Source organism: Cyprinus carpio, chromosome A9, assembly GCF_018340385.1.
Source record: "Cyprinus carpio isolate SPL01 chromosome A9, ASM1834038v1, whole genome shotgun sequence".
NCBI classification, from domain to species: domain Eukaryota; kingdom Metazoa; phylum Chordata; class Actinopteri; order Cypriniformes; family Cyprinidae; genus Cyprinus; species Cyprinus carpio.
The window spans coordinates 6,980,569-7,006,177 of NC_056580.1; the positions used below are offsets into that span (position 1 = coordinate 6,980,569).

Consider the following 25,609-nt stretch of genomic DNA (forward strand, 5'->3'; position numbering starts at 1 on the left):
TGACGTCATCTAGTCAGAGAAAAACGCTTCGGGTTCTAACGATTCATCAAAATGACTCAGAGTCGACTCTTCTAACTTTTGAAAAGCCAATAAACCTTTATATACGGTGCAAACTGTCATATTTTCAAACTTTGCCAGGCTGTTTTTTGTTCCACTTAGATCTATGTTCACACTACCTGAAGGTACAATTTCAAAATTCCATGTATGTGCACTCTTTATCTGATTCTGCATGACCCTTCTGGTTTCATGGAATACAGAATGTCTCCTCCTCATACTCCACGACCACCCTTCTTTTCACACACACTGCATCCTCGCGCGTCCTTGTGGAGCTCGGTTACTATGGAGAACATAAGGCGAGCGCGCACTGGTGGGAGTGAAGGGGGCGACGAGTTGAGAGATCAGTGGCGATGAGCAACGCAGTCTCCGCGTTATTAAATCCGTTCCAGTTCAAAGACACGCTCAGAAGTTTATATTAGGTCTGTGACGGCGGTAGTCCAGGGCAGCGGGCGGAGAGAGAGGGGCGCGAGATGGGCAGCGCGTCTTCGGCGCATCGGATGATATACCTGGACGTGGATGGACGCACTCAGAAGGTACAGCGCTCTCTCACTGCATGCATGACGCATATAAGAAAAAACTACTAACAAAGCTGCACACAAATTTACAACCACTTTAATAACATGACTATTATATTAACATTTTTTTAAAAATTGTTTTAAAAATAATAATAAAAAAATAATAAATAAATAATAAATATATAATATATACTCCATCTTAATAAAATTATGTATAAATCCATAAAAGTAACATTTAAATATTGAAGTAAGTCTCTTTTTAATCACTATATTTTTTTTGCCAGTACAGAACAATCTTGAATATTGAACCATGTTGCCATTTTATACAGTAAACAACTGATTATTTACTTTGAGAAATACAGTAAATTAAATTCACATTTAGAATTTTTTAATCTACATGTAGATTGAGATGGAGCAGTGCAATTTCTAAATGCTTAAACTTCTTCTTTACCTAAAAAATATTCAAAGAAATGTATTTAAAAACTCTCACCTTTTTTAAATGAAATACTCAGACTATATGGCTCTTCGGAGATTATTAATGTTATTGTAGGTTTTCTATTTTTGCATTTACTGTTCACCTAATTCTTAAGAATTCTAGTCACATGAATCATTTTACTCATTTTCGCTGATCTGCACATTTTCCCTCTTGCTGTCACTCACACCCTCTGTTTTAATGACTCCAGGTTGCCTTCATAAAACGTTTTATTATTTTTTACACACAGAGTAGCCTGTATGGGATGCTTCACCACGTTATAAAACTCAAGCTGGGTCATGTTTTCGGGAAAATCTCGACTCTGGCGTGAAGTTGCATGTGAACAGCTGGTCTGATAGCCTTTAATAATGTTTCTAATGAATAGGTCTGGTATGGCTGAGATATTATCAGGTATCCAAGTGACAATCAGTTTCTGACTGCTATGTGTTTGTTGGTCACACTTTATATTAAGTTTCTTAACTACTACTATATGTACTTGCACTTTAAAAATATCCTGTTAAATTTACAGTGAAATAAACAGAGGCCAGAAATTCACTGTAAAAAATTGGGTGGCAATGTTTAAGGTATTTCATCAAGTGACGTAATGATACACCAGTCTACTTAAACTACCTAAACTGGCTTTTTATCTCAGAATGTACTGATAACCACCATGATAATACATTATCATCGTAAGTGACCTGTTCATAAAACATGGCCAATATAGACAGCGCACAGGGTCATAAACACAAGACGCCATCAGGGAAACACACCTGACATGAAAATAATGCAACAAACATTAATTAAACTTCTGTAACTGTAAATTCTACGGTAATTCATAGTGTTTACTTTTACAAATTGACAGATTTTGCATTAAGATTACATATAAACCATTACATATAAACCATATGAGTATAGCAGCTTTTTAGCATTTTAAGTTTTTTTCTGTGAACATTTAACTTTTTTACAATGTGCATTAAAATGCATGATGTTTAGTAGAATGATATTCAGTTCTGCTTCTACAAAGTGTCACTTTAAAATAAAATTAAGCTTAAATAATACTATTATAATAGCACTTTTTACAATGGGGTGCAAATTATGATGCATGCTATTTCTGTTCATGTGTGATTGCATGCAGTGTAACAATACATGCATAAACTAAATTGGGACTAAATAATTGCACCAAATTAGTGTGTTTTGCATATATTATTAGAGTCAAACAATGCTTATGGTTTTATTCGGTTTGTTGCAAATGTCCATCTGCCTGCCATTGTTCAGCCTTGGCAATGGGACAAAAACAAACTAATCAGCATATAAAAGCTCCGAACACTATGAAAAACAAATGGACATTTTAATGAGCACATCTGTGTGTATGCATACACCCACACTTTCTGCACACACACAGACAACTGCATGTCTTCAGGCTTTTTAGTGAGTATTCAATTACAGCTCTACAGTCCTGAAAATACTAGAAACTTCTCAGAGAACTGTACTTAGATGCTCCACTGCTAAAATTAAACTATTATAACAGATTTTTGCTCCGTTGTTGGTGGTATATCATTTTATCGTCTGTATTCTCTAAGGCTGTTAGTTGTGGGTTTTATGTTTCATCTTTGACAAAGTGCTCAATTAGAAGCCCTTTTTTGGACACTAATAAGTATTTCTTATAGCTCTGAACTCAGAACCTGCAATTGTATTATGGAACAATTCCCCTGTTCTCCCTCTTTCTCCCACCCTTTTGCTTTCTCTCATTTGTCTTTGCAGCTCGAAGTCTTATTATTGTTCTCTCTCTCTTTTCCTCTTCCTTCACTCGGTTAGTCAGCTGCACCCCCCTCATTGTCTTTTTTTGTGTTGTCACCTGTTTTTGCTGTCTTGTTGTTGCCTGCTGATGATAGATATATGTGTTGTAAGTGGGTCAGAGTGCTCAGGGTCAGGACTGGCACTACATACAAATGATGGACTGCAGCACTTGGCCTTGGCTGTGTGCAGAGTCTCAAATAATCAATAAACTATCAACTGTGATGTCCAGCATCATACATAGTAATTAGGAAGATAATCATGGTCACATCGATTCTGCCTTGTAGGGTGATTTTTAATTTTTTTTTTTTAAAGCAATCATTATAGTTTTAAAGGAGAATTTAAAAAGCTTCAAACTGTAGTAATATTATGTCTGTAATTACTTTTTCCTTTTTTTATTGAGCTTGCCACCCACCCAGCATTTTTATTACGCATTGATTTTGCATTTAAGACTATAATTTGAGATTGCAATGTGCAATTTATTAATGCTTAAATAAAATGTTCATAAATGCTCATAAAATGTTTAAAATCTTAAAGAAATTTATTTTAAAACTCACCTTTTCAAATGGAATTCTTTAGACTGATTTCACATCATCATTGATTCTGCTCCAGGTAAAGACAAAATTGTTTTTATATAAATATATATATATATATATATATATATATATATACAAAATGCATTATTTTTATATATAAATATATATATATATATATATAGTATTAAACAACGGATTAAAAATCATCAAAATGCATTATTTTTATTATCACTAATTAACTTTTTACTAATTTTGACAGATTTCTGTTATTTTGATCTTGCCACCCACTCAGAATTTTTAAGTTCCCTTTTAAAAATTGTTAAAATCTGGGAAATTAGTGTAAAATTTATATTTAAATCATTTATGCATTTATGCCTACAGTGTAATAATTTCATAACAAAGAACTGATGTCCCTTATAATGGTGTCATTACCATCATGCCACACATTTTAGAAAAATATTGAGGTTTTGCAAGATTCTTTATACTTGAATGAAATTAAATTAAAAGGGAGCCTTTTTCTGCCAAGACATCATAAACCCATTTGAAAATCAGAAACATCATCATGGTCTGAGAGAAGCTTTATAGGTGTCATCACCAGCCTGTTCAGTATTTGATCATTTTTAGTTGTTAAAACAAATTTATTTTAAGTTCCATGTGAAGCGACACGAACTGACATGCAGCTTGTTGTTTGCAAGTCCAAGGCTCCAAAATGACATTACCATCACACACCATTACCGTTGCACACAATATTAAAAATCCTCACCACATACCAAAATCCACAGGCTGATCAAGGTCGTGATCAGATAATTTTTTCTTTAACATAGCATGAAGAAGTTTTATTTTTCAGGATTTTAAGTCAAAAGTGGTCCTAATTGAATAAGCTCAGTTTACTTTAGAGACACTGATCAGACTTTCCTTTTCTTTTTTAGGTGGTTTTCAGCCGTTTCTGCAGCCCATGTGATATAAAAGAATTATTCTGCACTGCCACAGGGCTCTCCAGGTACAGTACGATATGTGTGTGTGTGTGTGTGTGTGTGTGTGTAGTTGAAGTGTTTCCACTTTTGAAGTGCTCCCATATTTAGAGAATGTATCTGCTGCTGACAGGAACACAACCATCTCCCTTCTGGACTCAACAGGAGCAATGGTCTCCATTGACCCCACAATGCCAAACAACTCAGAGAGGTAACATAGCTCTCCATCCCATTTAGAAACATAAAACCATTGCTTTCTAGCTGTAAAAGTGCCTTATACACATAGCATACTTCTGAATCAGTTTCACACACCAATGTCAAAACATTTCATTTAGTCAGAATCTCTTAAAACTAAATGGTCCACCATATGTTTTTTTTTTATAGGTAAGAAAAAAGTTTTTCTTACTTTTTATATGGACCTTTTTTTCTACAGGTTAATAAAAATGGCCAAACTCTTTAGAGTATTTAATCTCCCTTAGCAATAACTTTTTTTGATAAATATTAAATGTTGGAGAGTTTATAATATTAAACCAATGATCCAATTAAACACCAATTAAAGAGACACACTCAGGGAAACACAAAGACGTTGTTTAAACATTTAGAGGTGAGAAGCCCAGTAAACTAGCCTACTGTCTGAGCCTTATCTGTTGGTTATATGGAGATTTGCTCTACATGTTATACAAACAATGGATGGCGGCCAGATATAGATAAAGGGGAAGTTACTCTTTGAGAACCATGTATCCATTTACTGTCACAATCACTATTGACTGCCAGCGGAGTAGACATCTTGGACGGTAATGCTACAGAAAGCTGCAGCTCTCATGAGGAGTTACTGGACTGTCCTGTAGGGAGAGGGGACGTGTTTTAGTGTGGCGCCAACTGCTTTGTAACTTCGTCTGTCTATGCTGGTGTTTTTGAAGTCACCGTACAAAGTGGTGCCAATAACTGGCGGACAACTTGCAGGTAAGTGTCAGATGTTCTGTATGGGATGTCACTTACTTTACTGATACTGTTTACATTCCGGTTGAAATGGGAAATGGGTTTTGTTTTATTATGAAGACTGAAACAGCTCTGGAGAGATCACTCATATGTTCTCAAATCTCCATAAATGGAGTGTGCAGAAAGCTGCGTGTGTTCACAAGAGCAACTCCATTTATCATTGTGCGAACACTCTTGCAGCGGGGGTGGACTGCAGTCTTTTCAATTTATATGTGTTGTCATGAGCAGAGACGTGATTATAATATATTATTGATTTCAAAGCAAACTTAGATATACAAGATCCTTTTTTGGACAGATTTTCTGATTCATCTGCATTCCAAGATTGTTTCTTAGTAGATTTATTGTCAACATAATATATTTTTCTGCTTGGCTTTTCAATGTCCTATCAATTACACACATATACTGTGGGTGTTTTTGGAACAACATACTAGCATGATACTGTTTCTGCATTATAGAGTTCAGGCTACTACGCATAGTATGCACATTTTCTGTATGCATTGACTACATTTGGCAAAATGTGCTGTATCAGACTTTAATTGCAAATTTAGTTGTTGGGGAATAAAAAAATGCCTTCATTCATTCATTGTTGTTGTTTGTAAAAAATAAATAAAAAGTAAAATAATAATTTTGCACAATGTGCCCATTTAGTTCCAACCAAAATCACACAAGCACATCAAATCATCATTACAACGTCCAAACATGTGACGTGAGTAGGAACTGCACTGGATGGCATGAAGGCAGCAATAGCCTGGTTATGTTGATGTGACCTCTTACCTCTGTAAAGTCATTTGGAGATGAAGATGAGAGAGAGTGTGCAGTGAACAATGTCCATTTAACAACTTAAAGGGGTCATATGACGTTGCTAAAAAAAACATTATTTTGTGTATTTGGTGTAATGAAATGTGTTTATGTAGTTTAAGGTTCAAAAAAACACTTTATTTTCCACATACTATACATTATTTTTTCTCCTCTATGCCCCGCCTTTCTAAAACACATCGATTTTCACAAGGCTCATCGCTCTGAAAAGCGAGGTGTGCTGTGATTGGCTAGCTATCCAGTGCGTTGTGATTGGCTGAATACCTCAAGCATGTGACGGAAATGTTATGCCTCTTAACATATTGTGATACCTTGTCCGGCCGGAGCGACGAGACATAAACATAAAACCCATTATAAACGTGATATAAACATGATTTCTAGTCGTGTCTTCTTTTGGAAGGCAAAAACAAAGTAGTTTCGCTTTCTCAACGAAACAACATCACACACCACAGGCTTGAGTGATTCTATGAAGGAGCGTACCTTGGTCTTGCAGCAATCACATGTGACGACTCCAGACTGGACTCCGCTTCGTCCACGCTGAAAGCCGATTCGGCGATCCACAGTGCAAAGTTGATGTATTTCCTCAGCGACCAACACGGATCAGCTCCAGACATGGTGAAGCGGATATCATCCTCTTTTGAAAGGCCAAACAAAGTAGCTTCCCTTTCACAGTGAAACACACAGTGTCTATACGACATGGGTGCGGCAACAATACTACAATGAGAATAAAAGGTTATGCCTTCTTTCTTTGCGTGAACATCTGGGCGGCGTTATGCAAATCTTCCCACACACTGACGTAGATATGTGAGGGCGTGTTAGAATGAGCCGTTTCAGGGGGGCGTGTAAGAGTCTCAACTTTTATAAAGAATATCTCTTTGGATTTGAGACTTTAATCTTTGCAACTTCACAGGTCTCCTTTATTCACCAAGAGCTTGTAACACTCCAAAGAGAGGAAAATTTGAAATCGCATCATATGACCCCTTTAAGAAATCTGTCTGTTAGCATTATACATTGGTGTGGAACCCCCAGATGACCCCCACCTTTAGCAGGCTTTGTTGAGCCAGTCACCTGAACCTAAATCCCATATAACTAATGACTCGAGTCACAAGAAAATGGCATCATGTCAACATTGATTGGCTGATGGCACGCGAGAACACACACAGGACACTTTAGTGGTTACTATCCTAAGCTGAGATGTGAAAGACAGCAGACTTGGGAAAACACTGGCAGAGCGTCTACTATTATGTAGTGGAATCTTACCAATATAAACACTACAGTCCAAAAGTTTAGGGTCAGTCTGATTCTTCAAAAATATTTTTGAAAGAAGTCTCTTTTGCTCACCAAGGCTGCATTTATTTAATCAAAAATATATTAAAAACAGTTATTTTATTATAATTTAAAATAACTGTTTTCTACGTAAATATATTTTAAAATGTAATTTTTTTCCTGTGATGCAAAGCTGAATTTTCAGCATCGTTACTTCAGTGTTGAATGTCACATGATCCTTCATGCTGATTTTTGTAACAATTATTAATGTCTTTTGATCCATTTAATGTCAGTTTACCATCAGTGCTACACTAATCCGCCAAACCTCAGCCAGCCAATAGGACGTTATTGTGTCTCAGGTCCTTTTATTAGGTTGAACTTTGGCCAAGACAGTGAGTGGAGCTACATTTGAAAGTGTGAATGTTTATCAGGTCTCACTCTATATAATTTGTAACTGTTAAGATTGTGTAAGAAGTCAGGTGAAATCATCAAGAAAACTTGGATTTGTTTCTTCATCTTTATATTCAATCTGGTCCGCCCTCCATTTATCTATTTATACTGTTTGTTGTAGAGTGCTTTATTCATTGCACATCTGTATTGCTTATGACAGCGGAAAACACAGATATGTGAAACTGTGAAATACTTCATACGTCAGGGTTTAGCCATGATTATGGATGTGGCTTGTTTTCTCATCTCTCAGATAAAGAGGAGCTTTTCCAGAATGTTTTGACGCAGGTAGCAGAGCAGTTCTCCAGGTATTATCACCGTCTCTGCTTCTATATCGTATGTTCAGTCTCTCAGCTAATTCATAATGACCTTCTTATGATTGAATTTTGAATCCTTTTGGTGTTTCAAGGATGAATGATCTTTGTATATTTCTCTCCATCTGCTCTCCAAGCATTTAAAATCAACGAACTGAAGACTGAAGTGACAAATCGCCTAGCCATGCTGGAGAAGAGAGTGGAGTGTGAGTATTAAACTGTTTTGTCCAGTGTTTTGCTAATGGACAGAGTTCATGTTCACATTTCACTTCATTTCGAATGGAAGGGCTAATCTTCACAAACAAGACATTCTGGATGCTGCTCTCCGTGAATTACTGATCATTTATTCTGTGGTGCATTCAACATCAGCAGTGCATTATAGGTGACAATATGGTGAACCCAGCATGTTGTATCTTTTGCATTAGGGATCATGATATGAGGAAGTAGATATGTTTTGTGTTTGATTTATATAGGTTGCTCATGTAAGAAGCCTTCCATACCACAGCTGATAGCTCAAATAGCCAATGACGGCTATTTATTGTGCAATATATCCTATAAGATTTAGCACTGCAGCAGATGATGCCTGTAGTTGACACAGGTCACATGTCATGCACTTGTCATTAACAGATGAGCTTGTTGTGCCCAGTGTTTTTTAGAGACATGGCTTCTGAGACATTTATTGTTGTTAATGAAGAACTTCAAGAAACACAATAGCATGCATAGAATCTTGAGCATACAATCTTCACTCCAAAATCAAAGGAAAAAATAACTTACATAATATAAATATAGGCTTCAATTCGTTATGCACAATATTATTATTTATTAATTGCATTATTATTTATTTTTATATATTTTTAATTTATTCATTCCCATTCATTCATTTGAAATGTGGCCTGGGCCTGTTCTTTACAGGGTTTCTTGAGATCCACTTGTTTGGCTTCCTGTTGAGGTGTTTTGTACCTCAAACATCTGAAAATTGTCATTACTCTGCACGTACTTTGTTTCATCATTTGGCAAACTCTTTTTATCCAAAGTGAGTGATCTGGGGTTAAGTGCTTGGTGTGTGGAGATTCTAAGAAATCCACATGGTGATAGAGATTCTGAGAAGAAGTCCACGTATTTAAATTAAACCCAAGTGTTGTTGAGAGATTCTGAGAAGTCACGTACTCAGAATGTGTTCTATTCATAATGATAAGTTTCATTTCAAAAGTTAAAGAATCAATATTTCATGGTAAGCATAATATTTCATGTCTCATATATATATATATATATATATATAAATATATTATAATTCAGAAATGTCATATATATATATATATATATATATATTAATAGGTTTCATTTTTATATTCAGAAATGTTTTTGGTAAACTTTATGGTATATTTCATATGTAATTTCAAAGTATTTCTAACTGCGTAGTCAGCTGAGTCTGTTTTGCATATGAAGTTGAACTGCACGTATTGTTCTTTTATATCAATATTTCTTAGAATTATCAGTATGATACTTGAATCTAAAAGAGGAAGAAGTCCAAAATCGAGACATTGATAGACTATTTTTAAAGGTCAGGTGTTATTAGTGATAGCCAGATGACGACTTATGCCTAGAACAACAGTATATAAGATAGACTCTGCAAAATAGAAGGGGGTTTGACTTTCTGAGACTCTGGTCTCTCTATCTTTTCAGCTCATTTCCTCTTCTTTGGCTTCACTCGACAACTCTTAGACTCAGACTTAGAACTCTTACAGGTTTTTATTCAAATTCAGATACCTTGAAATTCAGATACTTTGATATTTTGATACTTCAATATTTTAATGCTTAATACTTTGGTATTTTTGATTTAAAACAAATAACTGTTTATGTTTTACTTACAATTTTATTAATGTTTTGATTAATACTGGTTGGGTTCAATCCATCATAAATGGATTGTTATTAAAAATGTACTAACATTGGATTTACATTTTCTATATTTGAAGGTTGTTATTATTATCCAGAACTTTATTTCCAAGTTATGATTTGTGGTTTTCTGTTCTCTATATTCTTTTTAATAAATTTACATATCATTACACCTTGACCGTCTGAATTGGATTAAATTTTGCATCAGTTAATGGAGGCACCGCTGGGATACTGATCGATCCTTGAAGTATATTTGATGCATCGCAAGGAAAGATAAAGAGAGGTGAGTTGCTCATCTAATTCTCTTTATGGGCTTCTGTTGTGCAAACCTGCCGAGTCCAAGAGCTATATCTGCGGACCCCATTTCGTTCATTTTTTCTTGACTGCAGCAAGAGAACGAATTTGGGGCGGTACGGTGGTTTAACCGTGTGTGAGGAATGAGCGCGCGCTCTGTGTTTTTGAGAACGGCGATTTGCGGCATTAAATGTGTTGTTCACTGAAGGGGTTTACCGACAGTGTGGATAATTCTGCGTAGCAAGTACACTTTGCGGGGTTTACCGGAGGTGTATTGCGGGCGCTTTCAGGGTTTACTGAAGCGCAACAGTTTTTGAGACACGTGCTGTCAGGGATTACTGCAGCGTGCTGGTCAGATCTGTATGTCGATTCTCTGTTTTGATATAGGCTCTGGGATGGACTCGGCAGTCTTGACACTGGCAGAATTCCACCTTGCGACTAAATTCTAAATCCATATATTTTGACAATTGTTTGAATGTGGCAGAATACCACGTTGTGACTGGCTTTCAATTTTGTATAATTGTTATAACTGTCAGACGGCTGATCAAATTAAACAAATTAAGAGTAAAGAGAACACCAAATTTATCAATTTAATTAAGTGAATTTAATTAAGTGTATTTAATTGAGTGTATCTGAATTGAATAAAACTTTTTCTTTGTTGGGGGTGTCAACACACAAAGTAATGGCTCATGTGTATGTAAAAGGATCTCCTAACGAAGCTCTCACTGCTCAAGTACCGATGTTAGGCATCAGAAATAAAGAAAAGATTAAAGAGAAAATGGCTAAAGATGAATTTAAAGAAATATGGGGTGCATAGGCAGTGTGAATGGGGGTGATGAAGGAAGATAATAAGATAATGATCCTAAGAAACAAAAGAAATATGCACAAGTTTTGTGTTGTTTGAGGATTGTGCAAGCAAAAGGTCTTTTAACATATCGCAATGGAAGAATAGTTTATGTGGATAAACTGGCACAAGCCGCTAGAGATGCTACGCAATATATGTGGGATTTATTAGACATTGTAACTAAGGAGCCAAGAGCAGATGCAGGGAGAGTCCCTAAAATCGATGATATTTATAGCTGGCACGAATATGCTTCAAAACTGAAAGCAGCGATTGCCAAGGCAGGGAGACATGTGACGAATGTTTCTGAAAACGGTAGTATACAGGTTGCAGCTATTTCTCCTGGGCACCTGGAGGAAACTGAGGATGAGTGGGGCGAGTATGTGAAACTGCGTCCAAAAACCACCCCGCTATAGTGAAATTGATCAGGAATCGACAGCGGCTGGTCAAATGGGGGTTTATCGATCTATGGGTGTGCGAGATTTGACTAGTATTGTAAATATACTGCCACTCATGAAATCTAACAGTACCAATTCTGAATTTTGGGATCGTTTGTGGGTAATGGCAAGAGCCAACCGCCTAGCAGTAAAAGATAAAAGATCCGTTTTCAATTTGGGAGCAAGTCTGCCCGTCTACATACACGGGACAGATCATCTCACCCCTCCCTTTACAGCCACCAGCGAATGAAGATGATTACGCAACTCAGTACAGAGTGCTGCGTACTGAAGTACAGCGTGCAGTTGGAAATGGAATTTAAACTTTCACTAATGTGACAATGATTAGGCAGGGTCCTAATGAACCATTTGTTGATTACACTGAGCGATTCACAAAGGCACTGAAAGAATTTGTGGCCGCACGATGGGGGCCTGACTTAGATTCTCCAATCATGCTCCATACTGCGCAGTTAAATATCAATGCTAAATTTACACAGTTGTTTCATTCTTCTCTGTCAACAATTATTGACTGATCTTCTTTTGTTGCATGGGGGACACGGGCTCAAGACATCGTGGGAAAAAAAAAGAAGGGACTAGTTGCTGCAGTTGGTCAGACCTCTGCTCCAGCATTTCGCTGTTATCATTGCCAGCGTGATGGTCACCCGCAAACAGGTGCCCTGATCGAAATTTAGAGTGAAATTTCAGAAAGCCTAGTTCCTCTTTTCAACAACAGCAGACACCAAAACCACTTCCTTGAGATCGTGCTAAAAATAACCCTGGTGCAGAGAAGCAGGGTGCTGACCTGGAAGCAGGTTGAAAAATTGACAAGAGTCCTTGAGAATACAGACTGACAGATAGTGGCCTCCATTTTATATGAACACCCTCGTCCATTTTTACATGCTAACCTAAGAGGCCAGGATAGCTACATTCTTGTGGGCCCTCGGGTCTGCATCTCAGTAACTGTTATTAATTTGCCTTTAACAAACAAACAAATGCATCTTCAAGGTATATCTGGTCGCAGTCTTTTCACACAGTCTCTATTGATTCCTCCAATAATATATCCATTTGAACAGCCTTTTGTGTGCAATTCTGGGTTGGACAAAGCCAAGTTGGCATGGTAATGGGAATGTATATTGAGTAAATTGGAAGCAGATGTTTTGCTGACTAGGGGTCAATTAATTAGTCAGTATTTACCAATTCCCATACCAGTGTTTAACAAAACTGGAATTCCTAAATTAAGCCTTGGAGCTATCACAGTTAATGAAGTCACAGAGGTCTACTGATTCCTCAGTGATGCAATATTTTTCTGAAAAATTTCCAAATTTGTGGTCAACTTCTAAACTTGATGTTGATCTTTGCAGGATTGAGCCTTTGAATGTTTCAGGTCCTATACATCCTCCAGTATTTCAGTATCCTCTTCAGAGAGAAGCAGAGTGAGCTGCACAGGAAATTGTGAACCAGCTTCAGGAATCAGGGATTTTGGTAAGGTGTACTTCCTCAATGAACTTACCTATGCAGCTTGAAAAAAATAAAATAAAATAAAATTGCCAGATGGTAGCTATAGGTTAACTATAGACTACACCGCATTGAATGCTGTGACTCCTAGAATAACTGCTATTGTGCTAATCCGTCAACCATTCTTAATGACATTTCTCCAAACCATCGCTATTTTAGTGCAGTAGACATAACCAATGGTTTTTGGTTTTGTCCTATCAGAGAAGAAGATCAATACAGATTTGTTTTTCAATATTGTGACGACATTCTTCTCGCATCTCAAGATAAAGCACAACACTTGAGTGGACTCACTCAGTTGTTGAAAATACTCCAAGAGGCGGGTTTCCTCTTAAACAAACAAAAAGCCCAATTGTTTCAATCGGAAGTTACATTTTTAGGTCAAGGTATAGGTCGTGAGGGAAAGAGACCTCTTCCAGACCGGGTCATAGCCATCACTCAATTAAATAAGCCAACCACAGTTACTGGTTTAAGATCATTAATGGGGCTATTTAATTTTAATCGGATGTATATCCCAGATTTTTCTGATTTGGCTAAACCTCTAACAGAGGCTCTTAAAGGAGGCCTTCCGGGTGCTTCCCCTTTGGAGTGGAAAGCAGACATGGCTGAGTCCTTTACTCTCCTCAAATCCGCATTACTCTCCTCTCCCGCGTTATATCACCCCGACATGACAAAGACATTCCATGTATGGACACATGCTGGCCCAAGTGCTTATAACTGTGTGCTGGGACAATGTAAGGTGACAAAAGTTATGGCATTGTTGGGTACTATTCAACTTTGATTCCCTCTTCCATGAATGGACAGATGAATGGACAAATGCCGTGTTTGATGACCTTGGACTGTGCTGAGTGGGCGTTGAAGGTCACTGAGGCCATTGTCTGTTACAATCAGATGATCCTTCACTCTCCACATCGTTTTCTACGCATGCTCGCAGAGACAAAAATAAAGTCAATTTCAAATCAACGACATGCAAAATGGGAAACTGCTCTTATGAACCCTCAGCTCACTGTTGTTGCAGACAACTGGACAAATCCTGCCTCCCTAATGGAGAATGAGGGGAGTGCACATGACTGCGCCGAGGTAATTATCTGTGACAAGGGACATTTTGTCAGAGATGAACCGTTTTCAGATTCTCTGGACATGTTCGTGGATGGCAGCAGTTTCTACGAGGGTGACACGCGCTATATGGGCTGGGCGGTAGTAGAGGGGAAGACGGGCGAGGTCTTGGCTGAGGGGTCGCTTCGGGAGGAAGTGCTCAGATAGCTGAATTGCATGCTTTGAAAGCTGTCTTAAATCTGGCTCTTAAACTAACTGCAGGTGAAAATAGCTCCACTAATGTAAATATTTTTACTGATAGTGCATACAGCCACAATGTAGTGCAGAGTTATGGCCCTGTTTGGAAACGTCGTGGTTATTTGACCACAGCGGGTATGCCAATAAGTCATCAAACCATAATTAAAGAAATTCTTGACACGTGTGAGGAAATTCCACCAAACAGTGTTGCAGTATGTAAAGTCACGGGTCACAGCACTTTCAATGATTGGTTGGCGAAAGGAAACTCTCTAGCTGATAAGGCTGCGAGAGAAGCTGCAAAGGGTGTGGTACTTGAGGAAGTGGCTGTCATCTTCCCTGTTCATCCTGACTGCACGGGTTCCGAAACTTTATCTAAACTGTACACAGCTGAGGATCGTGAAATGTGTCAAAAATTAGGAGCTACCTTAACTGAAGAAGGGGTTTATGCCCTGAATGACAAAGTCATTCCGCCTAGCGGATATCAAACTGAACTAATTGATTCATTCAAATTTACATATCATTACACCTTGACCGTCTGAATTGGATTAAATTTTGCATCAGTGCTTTTGATGAAGGCTAATAATCATAATAGTGCTTTATGGATATTATGAGTTCTCTCCAGTTCATAGGTTACCTATTACTTAACTTTCCTGTTCACTCATTCGCTATCTTCTATTTAGCCACTTTGATAAAATTCTATAAGAACAATGTAAGTTATTATATACATTATTTGGTGTAGATTTAGATCTGCTTACTTGGTCACTTGCATGTCATTCACATTAAAGGCACTTCTGATCTTTTCAACTGTATGCTTTATAAGGAAAGTTATTCATTAGCCTTTCACACTGTATATTTTAGAAGGCTCTGTACCCTGCTGAAGTGTCATGTGCATGGTGCTGTGTACCATCAGAGATCAGACAGAACATGTAAAATACAAAATTAGGTCACAGTTTCATATTCAGTTTGTTTGCTCTTATAAGCACGACTGTCATGAGTTCATTTGTTTAAACATTTGAATATATCCTTGCTTATTTGTGTAAAGTATGTGGAGCTATGTTTTCCCATGATTCCGTTTTCTGCTATCAGATTAAAATGGGCTGTGCTGGATTCGACATCTATAGCACCATAAAAATAGATGTATTGACTCAAAAAAAAAAAAATAAATAATAATAATAAAGAAAGAAAACACAACATTTCACAAAAACACTTTAAAATTTGATAAAATATTCCCCCATAATTTTTTTTTTACACTAAGAGGGCATTTTGAAGATTATACTTATATGTTAAAGGTGAAGCAGTTGCTAGCATCAATAAACTAAATTGCAACAATACTGACTGTTTTCAGATACTCCTCCTTTCTGTCATTGGTTGGTCAAATAGCCACAGACTCAGCTATTGTTTAAGCCAGTGTTGCTGTGTTGGTCTGGATGGAATGATCAACCAAACAGTGCTGTGTTTCAATAATGCAAGTGTTTACATTTCTATGACTTACTTGTACAAATGAGCTGTCTCTGCACATTATCCAGGATATGAGAAAGTCATTTCAGCATTGAAAAAAAATGTATAATTTATGGTTTGTGCATTTGGCAGATGCTTTTGTCAAAAGCTGCTTATATTGCATTCAAGGTACACATTATATTGTCTCTACTGTTTGAGCGACAGGAAGGTTTTTTTTTTTTTTTTTTTTTTTTTTAATATGTGACTGTGTGTGTATTATATTAGGTTCAGTTTAGTGTACTTGACAGTCCTTGCACACTAGTTGTTTTGGTAATGATGCTCAACGTAACATCATCAGAGACCAGGATTCATTCCATTGCAGCCCGTCTTTGTGTCCATAGAAATCTAAAAACAGACATGATGTAATCAGTCACCAAGGCGATGGACCCTGACCCCTTCATGAGTGTGAACAGTTCACTGGCCTCATGTAATTTGAGGTGATTTATTACTGTGCATGGCCTATAAACAGAATAGTAGCAGGAAGTCCAGAGATTATATGATGTATAGGATTACACTAATTAAATTATACAATGTGAGTCCAGAGGCCGTGTGTCTAATCAAACTGGACAGTACTTTGGCTCGAAATTCATCTATTATTTGGTGGAAGCAGCTAAATTAGACAGATGCCAACATGGACAGGTTGAGTGACATATCTTCATCCTCACAACCGAGGTTTGAGATGTAAATAAAAACAGCTGTCAAATAGATGACAAAGCTGTTTGCACTTCAGACCAGCAGGATGATTTTGGACAATGGAGGGAAACATGCCAGACAGTGACAGGTGTCAAATGTACTTTTAATGGCTCAGCAGTCTGTGAAGGAAAACCCCTGCGGCTGCAACCCATGTTCACCAGCTCATTTCCATATTTTCTCTGTGTTTGGCTCACTTGAAATATGTAAACCATCTTTTATGTGTCATATTTGTATGCATTATTTGTGTTTCCGGCATTTTCCTCTCTGTCTCTTCAGTGGAGGGGATGAAGGTGGTGGAGATCGAGAAATGTCGCAGTGACATCAAGAAGCTGCGAGAGGAGATGGCCTCCAGGAACAACAGGTCAGTGACCTCACTGCTGTTTTTTATTGGAGATGTTGGAACGGCATTTTTGAGCTGAATAAAGGCTCAGTTTAAATATCAGGAAATATCAGTAGCGCCTTGCGACTGATTTTACATCTGTAATCTGATTCCAAGTAAAACAGGATATTTAGTGAGAAAAAAATGTAGGTCAAGACTGGATTTTATCCTTCAGGAAATGATTTTATTGTGAAAAGTTACATGAACTCAGGTGGTTGGAAGGGTAGGGGTGAAAATTTGAGTTTCTAGGTGGTGTATATGTTTAATATAATATACTGTATTTGTTAATAATATAATATAATTAATTAAAATGAAAAAAGTCCATTTCAGTGTACTTTAAAAAGTACAAATTCATGACTTTAACACACTTAAGTAATTTAATTTGTAAATGGTAATTATGAAATTACATACAAGATGTGGGTAAAAAACACTCTAGTCCAGCTAACTGCATTTAATATAAATTATATACTAAAAACATAAATACTTTTAAATGCTATTACTATATAATTAACTAATTTACTCTTTCCACTATAACCCCCCGCTTTTTTTTTTAAAAAAAAATTACCAGCCAGTGCCAGCATTTTTTATAATTTTTACAAATTTCGTGGCCCTCAGAATATTTTGTTGTATGACTATCTTAACAATAAAGAATGAGCAGAGCCTTTGCTTATAAATTCATGTAATTATTCTAGCTTCATGTAATCTTTTTTATCAGCATTTTAATCTGGGTGAGACTATTTACTATTTAAGAAGATGTGTAACAACGCCCCCTAACATATAACAGTGAAGTGGCAGGGAAGCATTTTATCATAATGGCAGGGAAAGAGTCAAAATACAATCAAGTGCCCTAAAAAGTACTCATTTTAAAAACATGCTGAAGTGTACTTTATTTTCACAAAGGAGTACCTATAGCAGGTTATTGATAGCACTGTTCGTGCTGCTAGCTTAAATGAGAGAAAAATAAAGAAGCAGCCCAGATGTTGTCTTAGTCACCTCTTGTTAAAAATACTAACAGATGAGGTCGAGTCTATTCCCTTTTGAGTCATAATGAGCTGACATGGCTCTCACGTGCTCTCTTATTAGTGAAGGATCAGATTCTAGATGAATCAAAGATAACTCTCTTTCAGAGATGTTGACATGGTGCTTAAAAAAATGAACTGTACCAAAGCAGCTGAGCTCTCAATGCTTTTTACCTTTGCAGTAGTTTCCTAGATGACAACAAGAAGTTAACTCCTCGCAGAGATGTGCCTTCATACCCAAAGGTAAAATGGCAGATGTGTTTGTAATGGGTTCCTTTATTAATGTGTGGACTTATTCTGCTTTAATAATACATTACACATTAAGGAAGGTTTAAAGGGATAGTTCACCCAAAAAATGCTATTTGGTGCTCAAGAAACATTTTCTAGTATTATCAATATTGTAAACAGTTGGGCTGCTTCATATTTTTGTCTGAACATTTTTTTCTGGATTCTTTGAATAGAAAACTTCTAAAGAGCAGCATTTATTTTAAATAAAAATCTTTGACAGTATGAGTGTATTTACTTAATTTTGATACATTTATTGTGTACTTGTTTAATAAAAGTATATTTTTTTTCCAAAAAGACTACTATATATACTGACTCATATTTTGAATAATAAAAGAAATATATTTTATTTTATTTTTTGTGTTAAAATCTTCACATAGCTCTTTTCTGTCTGTCAGGCTTGAAAAAGAACAACAGCATTAAAAAAAGCCTATAAAAGAAATGTAAAAGTAGTCATGACTGAAATCTCAACAAATCCTATCTGTGTTAACATTAATTGAAAAATATCAATTTTATGTCATTATCTCAGTATGTGACTCGGAATATAGTAGATTATGGGCTACATATGTTATTATTTTTGGAAGCTTTATTGTTGTGTTCATTATAAACTGTAAAAGAGCTGTGTGTGAATTTCACAAAACAAAGAGCATACAGATTTATAATGACATGGAAATGAGAGTGTAAATAATAATTCATTTACATTTAAAGAAAGGATTCTTATTTAGGTTTAAACCGGTGTGTTGAACATAGATGTGAACGTAATGTACTCACTGGCCACAGCCAGGCGTTGGTCATCGGGGGTTAACTGAGAGCTCTGTCACCTGCAGTACATGCTCTCCCAGCAAACCATAGATGCCCTTAGAAAACCCACCTTCGACGTCTGGCTGTGGGAGTCCAACGAGGTAAGAGTCTAACACGCCACTGTTCTGTCTCTTCTGCGTCTGTGGCTTGTGTTTGCGGGGCTTGTGTAGTACCACCTCTCACAGGAGACACTAGATGCTTTGAGGCAGCCAATCTTCGATGTGTGGCAGTGGGAACCTAACGAGGTGAGGATCGGCCAAATAAAAGACGCACAGTTCTACTGAAGTTGAACTGTACCAATGCACCAGATGTGTGATAGACACTTGGTGAAAATGACTGACATGCAAACCCACAGTTTTTGTATACTGCAGAAGATACTATCATCTGTGTTTTGTACTTTAATGCTGAGTTGTTTGGAGCATATGTACCATGACCTCGGGCTGGTAAAGGACTTTAATATTAACCCCATCACGCTGAAAAGATGGCTGGTAAGACTATACTAATAAATTATAATCCTTACCTGAAGAAGGTTTTCTTTTTCCTGAAAATACTCTTGTCATATTGTACTAAAACCTGACTTTGCTCACACTGGGTATAACAACTTTTTGGTTGGATTTGTTTTCTCCACGTTGCTACACTTGTGGTGTTTGATCTTTTTGTCAAATTGTTTTCAGGTTTTGTATTTCTTTTTGAAACTTGGTAGACATAGGCCTCATTGATCTGAACCTATGCACATCCGTTAATGAGTGAATATTGTCAGCATTATCAACAAATGTTTTTTTTTTTTTTTTGTTCACTCAAAAACTGAAGTGCGTAAGCTCAGATCCGTTCAGTTTCAAAAAGAAATACAAAACCTGTGCTAAATGAAAGAAAACCAACTGACAAAAAGATTGAGTTCAGGATTTGGTGATAATATAGCATAAATTAAATAAAGGATTTTTAAAACACTGATTTTTTTTTAAGAATATATATATATATTGAAGGTCCCTCCTTCAATATACATTTATGTGATTATTTTTTTTTTTTTTTTATTTTTTTTTTTTTGTGATTTCATCAGCCTCCATGCAAAAATTATAAGTGTGATACAGTTAATTATAATTGTATATTTTTGTCAAATTTACATAAAATTAAATAATGATTGCCTCTCTCTCCTCTTTCAGCTTTGCATCCATGACAATTACCGGAGTAATCCTTTCCATAATTTCCGTCACTGCTTCTGCGTCACTCAGATGATGTACAGTATGATCTACCTCTGCAACCTACAGGTATAGACACTTTCTGTTTCTTCGTGTTTTAAAGACACATTTTTGCTCTACAGCCACCTGTTTCTTTAGCTCAGGAAATCTGGAGCATCACAGGTAGATTTAAGAGAAGTGGGAGGTGAATGGAAGAGACTGAGAGATAGCGAAGTGATAAATGAGTGATGTATGTGGGTGTAAACGCAATTCTGCGTCTGTGAAGATGCTTTCAGCCTCTCTGTGCTGCTGTTGCCATGGACGTGTATTAAGAGGTCATTGGATTAATTATCTGAGCTGTTACAGGCCGAGCTATTAGAAGACAAATGAGTTGCTCTAATTTAGCAGTGTAGAGAGCTGGGATACGTGTGCAGACCCGGCCTCATGATGACTGTCAACACGCTCACATAGAAAGAGTCTTACTCTGCTGTGCTTCTGTGTTTTTCAGGAAAAGTTCACACAAGTAGATATTCTTATTTTGATGACAGCAGCTGTGTGTCATGATCTGGATCATCCTGGGTACAACAACACGTAAGAGCCATCATTCATTATACATATAAAAATAAATAATAATATCCAAAAATATCCATTTATCACCAGCCATATATATTTCTTTATATTAGCCATAAATATTTATTTTGCATTATTTCCATTTAATATTCACTTAAAGGAATTTATACTTTTATTCAGCAAGGATGCATTAAATTGCAAGAATGCAATTTAAGACATTTATAATGTTACAAAAGATTTCTGTTTCAAAGAAATGCTGTTCTTTTTAGCTGTCTATTCATGGTTTCCATAAAAATATTCCACAATAAAATGTCCACGTTTCCACACAGTGCAACTGTTTTTAACATTTCTAATAATAGTAAATGTTTTTTTGAGTAGCAATTTAGCATATTAAAATGATTTCTGATCTATCACTTGACTGTGAAGACTGGAGTAATGATGCTGAAAATTCAGCTTTGATAACAGGAATAAATTACATTTTAATATATATTCAAACAGAAATAGTTATTTTAAATTGATTGAAATAGTATTTCACAATATTGTTATTATATTTTTTGTCCCCAAAGCACTGGAATTATTTCAAATGAATAATAATAATAATAATAATATATTTTAAAATATATTAAAATGAAAAACAGTTATTTTCAATTGTAATAATATTTCACAGTATTGCTGTATTTTTACTGTATTTTAATCAAATAAATGCAGCTTTGGTGAGAATAAGAGATTTCTTTTAAAAACTTTAAAACAAAATCACACTACCTCTGTTTTTTGAACATTGAGGGTGTTTTTTTATGTGTGATTTTTCCTTACACAAGTCATTGTGTTCGACATATTCTACATATGTGCTGCCTTATGGACAACAGATGCAAGTAAAATGAGTATTTGCATTTGTTACCTGTCGAGTGTGTTGGACCCTGTACACACACCATCCTCCCTCTTGTGCAGGTATCAGATTAATGCACGCACAGAGCTGGCGGTGAGGTACAATGACATCTCTCCTCTGGAGAACCATCACTGTGCCGTGGCCTTCCAGATATTCTCTCAGCCTGACTGCAACATCTTTGCCAACTTTGATCCTGAAGCCTTCAAACAGATTCGTCAGGTGTGCCTTTAACCTGAGTTTAGTGCACACAAAATAAATAAAACATTCTTCTAACAACAAATAATAATTATTTGTTTTGATATTTTGTCTCTGACAGGGAACCATCACCCTGATATTGGCCACAGACATGGCCCGACATGGAGAGATTCTGGACTCTTTCAGACAGAAAGTGGATAACTTTGACTTCACTAATGAGGAGCATGTTACTTGTGTAAGCTTTCTGAACCCATTATACAGTATCTGTATTCACCTACAAAAACGTGCTGTGATGAGCTTATTAAACCTGTATGTTTATATCTGTGACAGCTAAAGATGGTGTTGATCAAGTGCTGTGACATCTCTAATGAGGTTCGGCCGATGGAGGTCTCTGAGCCCTGGGTGGACTGTTTGCTGGAGGAGTACTTCATGCAGGTAGATAACATAGCATTAAAGGAATTAAAGAAATAGTTCATCTAAAAATTCTGATAATTCACTCATCCTCAGGTCATCCAAGATGTAGATGAGTTTGTTTCTTCATCAGAACAGATTTGGAGAAATGTAGCATTACATCACTTGCTCACCAGTGGATCCTTTGCAGTGAATGGGTGCCGTCGGAATGAGAGTCCAAACAGCTGATAAAAACATCACAATATTCCACAAGTAATCCACACAACTCCAGTCCATCAGTTACTGTCTTGTGAAGTGAAAACTGTGTGTTTGTAAGAAACAAATCCATCAAGACATTTTTAACCGTTGTTTTGGGCTAAAATACAAGTCCTCTATCAATAGTATTGCTTTCTCCAGTAAAAATCTAATCGTGTCTGAATCAGGAGAGAAATATGCACATATCAAACACAGTTTACAAGTGAAAACAGTCCAAAACCACACTTAATAAATATGTCTGTGGATTCACTGGAGGAAGCGATTATGGATTATGGATCCATATTTAGGTCAAAAGCAACGGTTTAACATTGAAACATTAACTGATGGACTGGAGTGGTGTGGATTATTGTGATGTTTTTATCAGCTGTTTGGAGTCTCATTCTGACGGCACCCATTCACTACAGAGCATCCATTGAGGAGCAACTGATGTAATGCTATATTTCTCCAAATCTGCTCAGATGAAGAAACAAACTCATCTACATATTGGACAGCATGAGGGTGAGTAAATTTTCATTTTTGGGTTGAAATACATACCAAACCCAATTTATTAACTCTTAAATCTGACCATTCAGCGAAACCTGTCCCTAAATTTACCACAGGAATAAATTACATTTTAATATATTAAAATAGAAAAGATAATTTAAAAGTTAATAAGAATGTTTCATACCAATCCCAACATTTTGCATCTTTATGGTGCGCTTCCTTCTTCATCAGAATTGTGTTCTCTCTCAAAAGAGTGATCGAGAAAAGGCAGAAGGTTTACCTGTCGCTCCTTTCATGGACAGAGAGAAAGTGACCAAGCCCACTGCTCAGATCGGATTCATCAAGTTTGTCCTGATCCCCATGTTTGAGACAGTGATGAAGGTGAACGGGTTAGGCTTGGACCTGAAAGTACAATATGAAACCTGCTGTGGATACCAAGTTGTGATATTGCTTGTTCTCTGTGTGTTACAGTTGTTTCCTCAGATTGAGGAGGTAATGGTACAGCCCTTACGAGAATCCCGGGACAGATACGAGGAGCTTAAACAGATAGATGATGCCATGAATGAGGTTTGCAAGCTTTTTTTTGGTTGTTATTGTTAGTTTGTTTTTAACTGACATTAGCTTTTTTTTTTCTTATTATCCTGGTTTCTTTTCATAGGTGCAGAAAAAGAAGAGTGAAAATTTAACAATGGGAGGAAAAAAGAAATGAGGAAGGTCAATGTCAAAACATTGTACTGCATGCATTTTAGTTATTATTTGTGTTAGATGTACAGTGAAACCTAGTTTGTGCTTATTTGTTTCAGCTGGAATCTCATCAGAGGCAGTAAAAAGTGGGAAATGAGTGAAATCTTGGCCATCTGCTCGGAAAATCCAAAGCATCTTTCAGGGAACTGAACCATGTACAGCTCAGCTATGAACCATTTGTGTTGTTTTTATTTGGTTTTGTAAACGTATAAACAGTATACAGGATGTACAGATTTTTAGTCACTTTTACTCAAAAAAAAAAAAAATAATAAAAGTCTAACTTTAAGAACAACTGAAGCCACTCATCTCATTTTTAGAGCACTCTTATAATACAATATTATGCTCGTTCCTGATGTCTAATGAAATTGTGTCCAGATGTTTGTGAGGGTCTTGACAGTATAGCGGCCTCTGGTGGCCAAAGCAGACCTTTCCCTTCAGAAAATAGAGACCAAGTTTAAACTGAAAGGCTTTACTGAATGAATAAAAAGTCATATAATCATTGTCAATTAACAAAAAGAACTGTATAATTATACAAACATGACAAAACAGCAGATTTGAAACAAGAACGCTCTCTCAGCTGGTGCTTTGAGGCACAGTGCCGCTCTCCGTTTTGTTTCTTTTATTGGGTTTAGAGGCATTTGCTGCTGCTCTTTTCTTACTCTCCTGTTCTAGTCTTTCCTGTTTCTTCTGCAAATATGATGCCATGTTGTCGAAGTTCACCTTATACAGGTGCTTAAACTGACTCTCCAGTCCCACAGAACCTGTGAACAGAGGACGAGAGGAAAGCAAGAAGCAGAAAGTGTTCAGAATAAAGGTTGGAGGGGGGAAAAAAGAACATCAGAGCTTGAGAGATACATTAACCCTATAAAGCCTACAGTATCATATTTGATACATGAATTGACTTTTATTTAATATATCAGGCCTTACATGTTTAAGGGGTCATTTTATACATTTTCCCCCCTGGGACACACTTTGAGGAACTTAAGTCCTTCTGGTGTTTTTTTTTTTTCTCTAATCTTCCTTCATATTACTTTGACAGGACAGTTTGTGTTTAAAACTGGTGTCTATGAGTAAATTTTATGAGTGTTTTTTGCAGCTTTCAAGATCTCAAAACATCAAGGGTAAATTTGCTTCATTATGATATGACTCCATTTATTGATGTATTTAATTTTTCAGTTTCATTATAATATTTGTCAGATTTCGTACCTTCAAAGACATCCCACTGAGTTTTGAATGCTTCAGTGACCCTCCTCAGTTCAGGAGTCTCTGAGTCACACAGCTATAAACAAGCAAGATGAGTTAGTAGGAGCAGAGTTGACTTCAAAACATGGCAAGAAAGCCACATGACAGCATGCACGTACCTTCCAGTGCTGCTCTGAGCACATTCACATCTTCACTCTCCAGTAAGACCCACAGCTGGCTCTGTGAATCAAATGTCACGTCCCAGGGAGCATGAGGAAGAGCGAGAGTCTCAGCAGGCCTCAGATGTCCCTCTGTCCCGGAATCCACCATGAAGAGCAGAACTGAGGGGAATCTACACAGATGGATGTGATTTTAACCATTTAAATGTATGATTTGTGTGTAAAAGACATCTTTCTTAAGACTTGTGTGTTTCCATTTTAACAAAAGAACACTGTTGTTGTCACCGAGGGGCTTCCAGAATCCAGAAATCTGAAGAAATGAAGCACACCACTCACACTGGACAGCTACATGTCGTCCATCCGGTGAGCTGATGATCCTGCTGACGGCAAACCTCTGAAGA

The 25,609-nt window shown here is 36.7% G+C and overlaps 2 protein-coding genes across 6 annotated transcripts; one reads left to right on the forward strand and one right to left on the reverse strand.

Moving 5' to 3' along the window:
• The first annotated feature begins 336 nt into the window (after window positions 1-336).
• LOC109082520 (high affinity cGMP-specific 3',5'-cyclic phosphodiesterase 9A-like) lies at window positions 337-24,151 on the forward strand. Of its 5 annotated transcripts, none has more exons than XM_042763319.1 (19): window positions 337-590; window positions 4,304-4,374; window positions 4,479-4,556; window positions 5,265-5,308; window positions 8,127-8,182; window positions 8,324-8,393; window positions 16,921-17,005; window positions 18,225-18,285; window positions 19,155-19,229; window positions 19,530-19,616; window positions 20,289-20,393; window positions 20,812-20,894; window positions 21,822-21,978; window positions 22,076-22,189; window positions 22,285-22,389; window positions 23,335-23,484; window positions 23,575-23,670; window positions 23,762-23,817; window positions 23,907-24,151. In XM_042763319.1, the coding sequence occupies exons 1-18, from the start codon at window positions 528-530 to the stop codon at window positions 23,810-23,812; spliced, it is 1,551 nt and encodes a 516-aa protein (XP_042619253.1). In that variant the 5' UTR covers window positions 337-527; the 3' UTR covers window positions 23,813-23,817; window positions 23,907-24,151. The 5 variants fall into 5 exon arrangements, with proteins under 5 accessions (XP_042619253.1, XP_042619254.1, XP_042619252.1 ...); XM_042763320.1 differs by lacking the exon at window positions 19,155-19,229 and adding an exon at window positions 19,299-19,373 and having other exon boundaries at window positions 23,922-24,151; XM_042763318.1 differs by lacking the exon at window positions 19,155-19,229 and adding an exon at window positions 19,299-19,373 and having other exon boundaries at window positions 338-590.
• A 149-nt stretch (window positions 24,152-24,300) lies between these two features.
• On the reverse strand, window positions 24,301-25,349 carry LOC122146081 (tRNA (guanine-N(7)-)-methyltransferase non-catalytic subunit wdr4-like). Its single transcript, XM_042763323.1, has 3 exons — window positions 25,209-25,349; window positions 25,054-25,126; window positions 24,301-24,608 (listed from the first exon to the last, which is right to left on the reverse strand). The coding sequence occupies exons 1-3, from the start codon at window positions 25,230-25,232 to the stop codon at window positions 24,421-24,423; spliced, it is 285 nt and encodes a 94-aa protein (XP_042619257.1). The 5' UTR covers window positions 25,233-25,349; the 3' UTR covers window positions 24,301-24,420.
• Window positions 25,350-25,609: the final 260 nt, after the last annotated feature.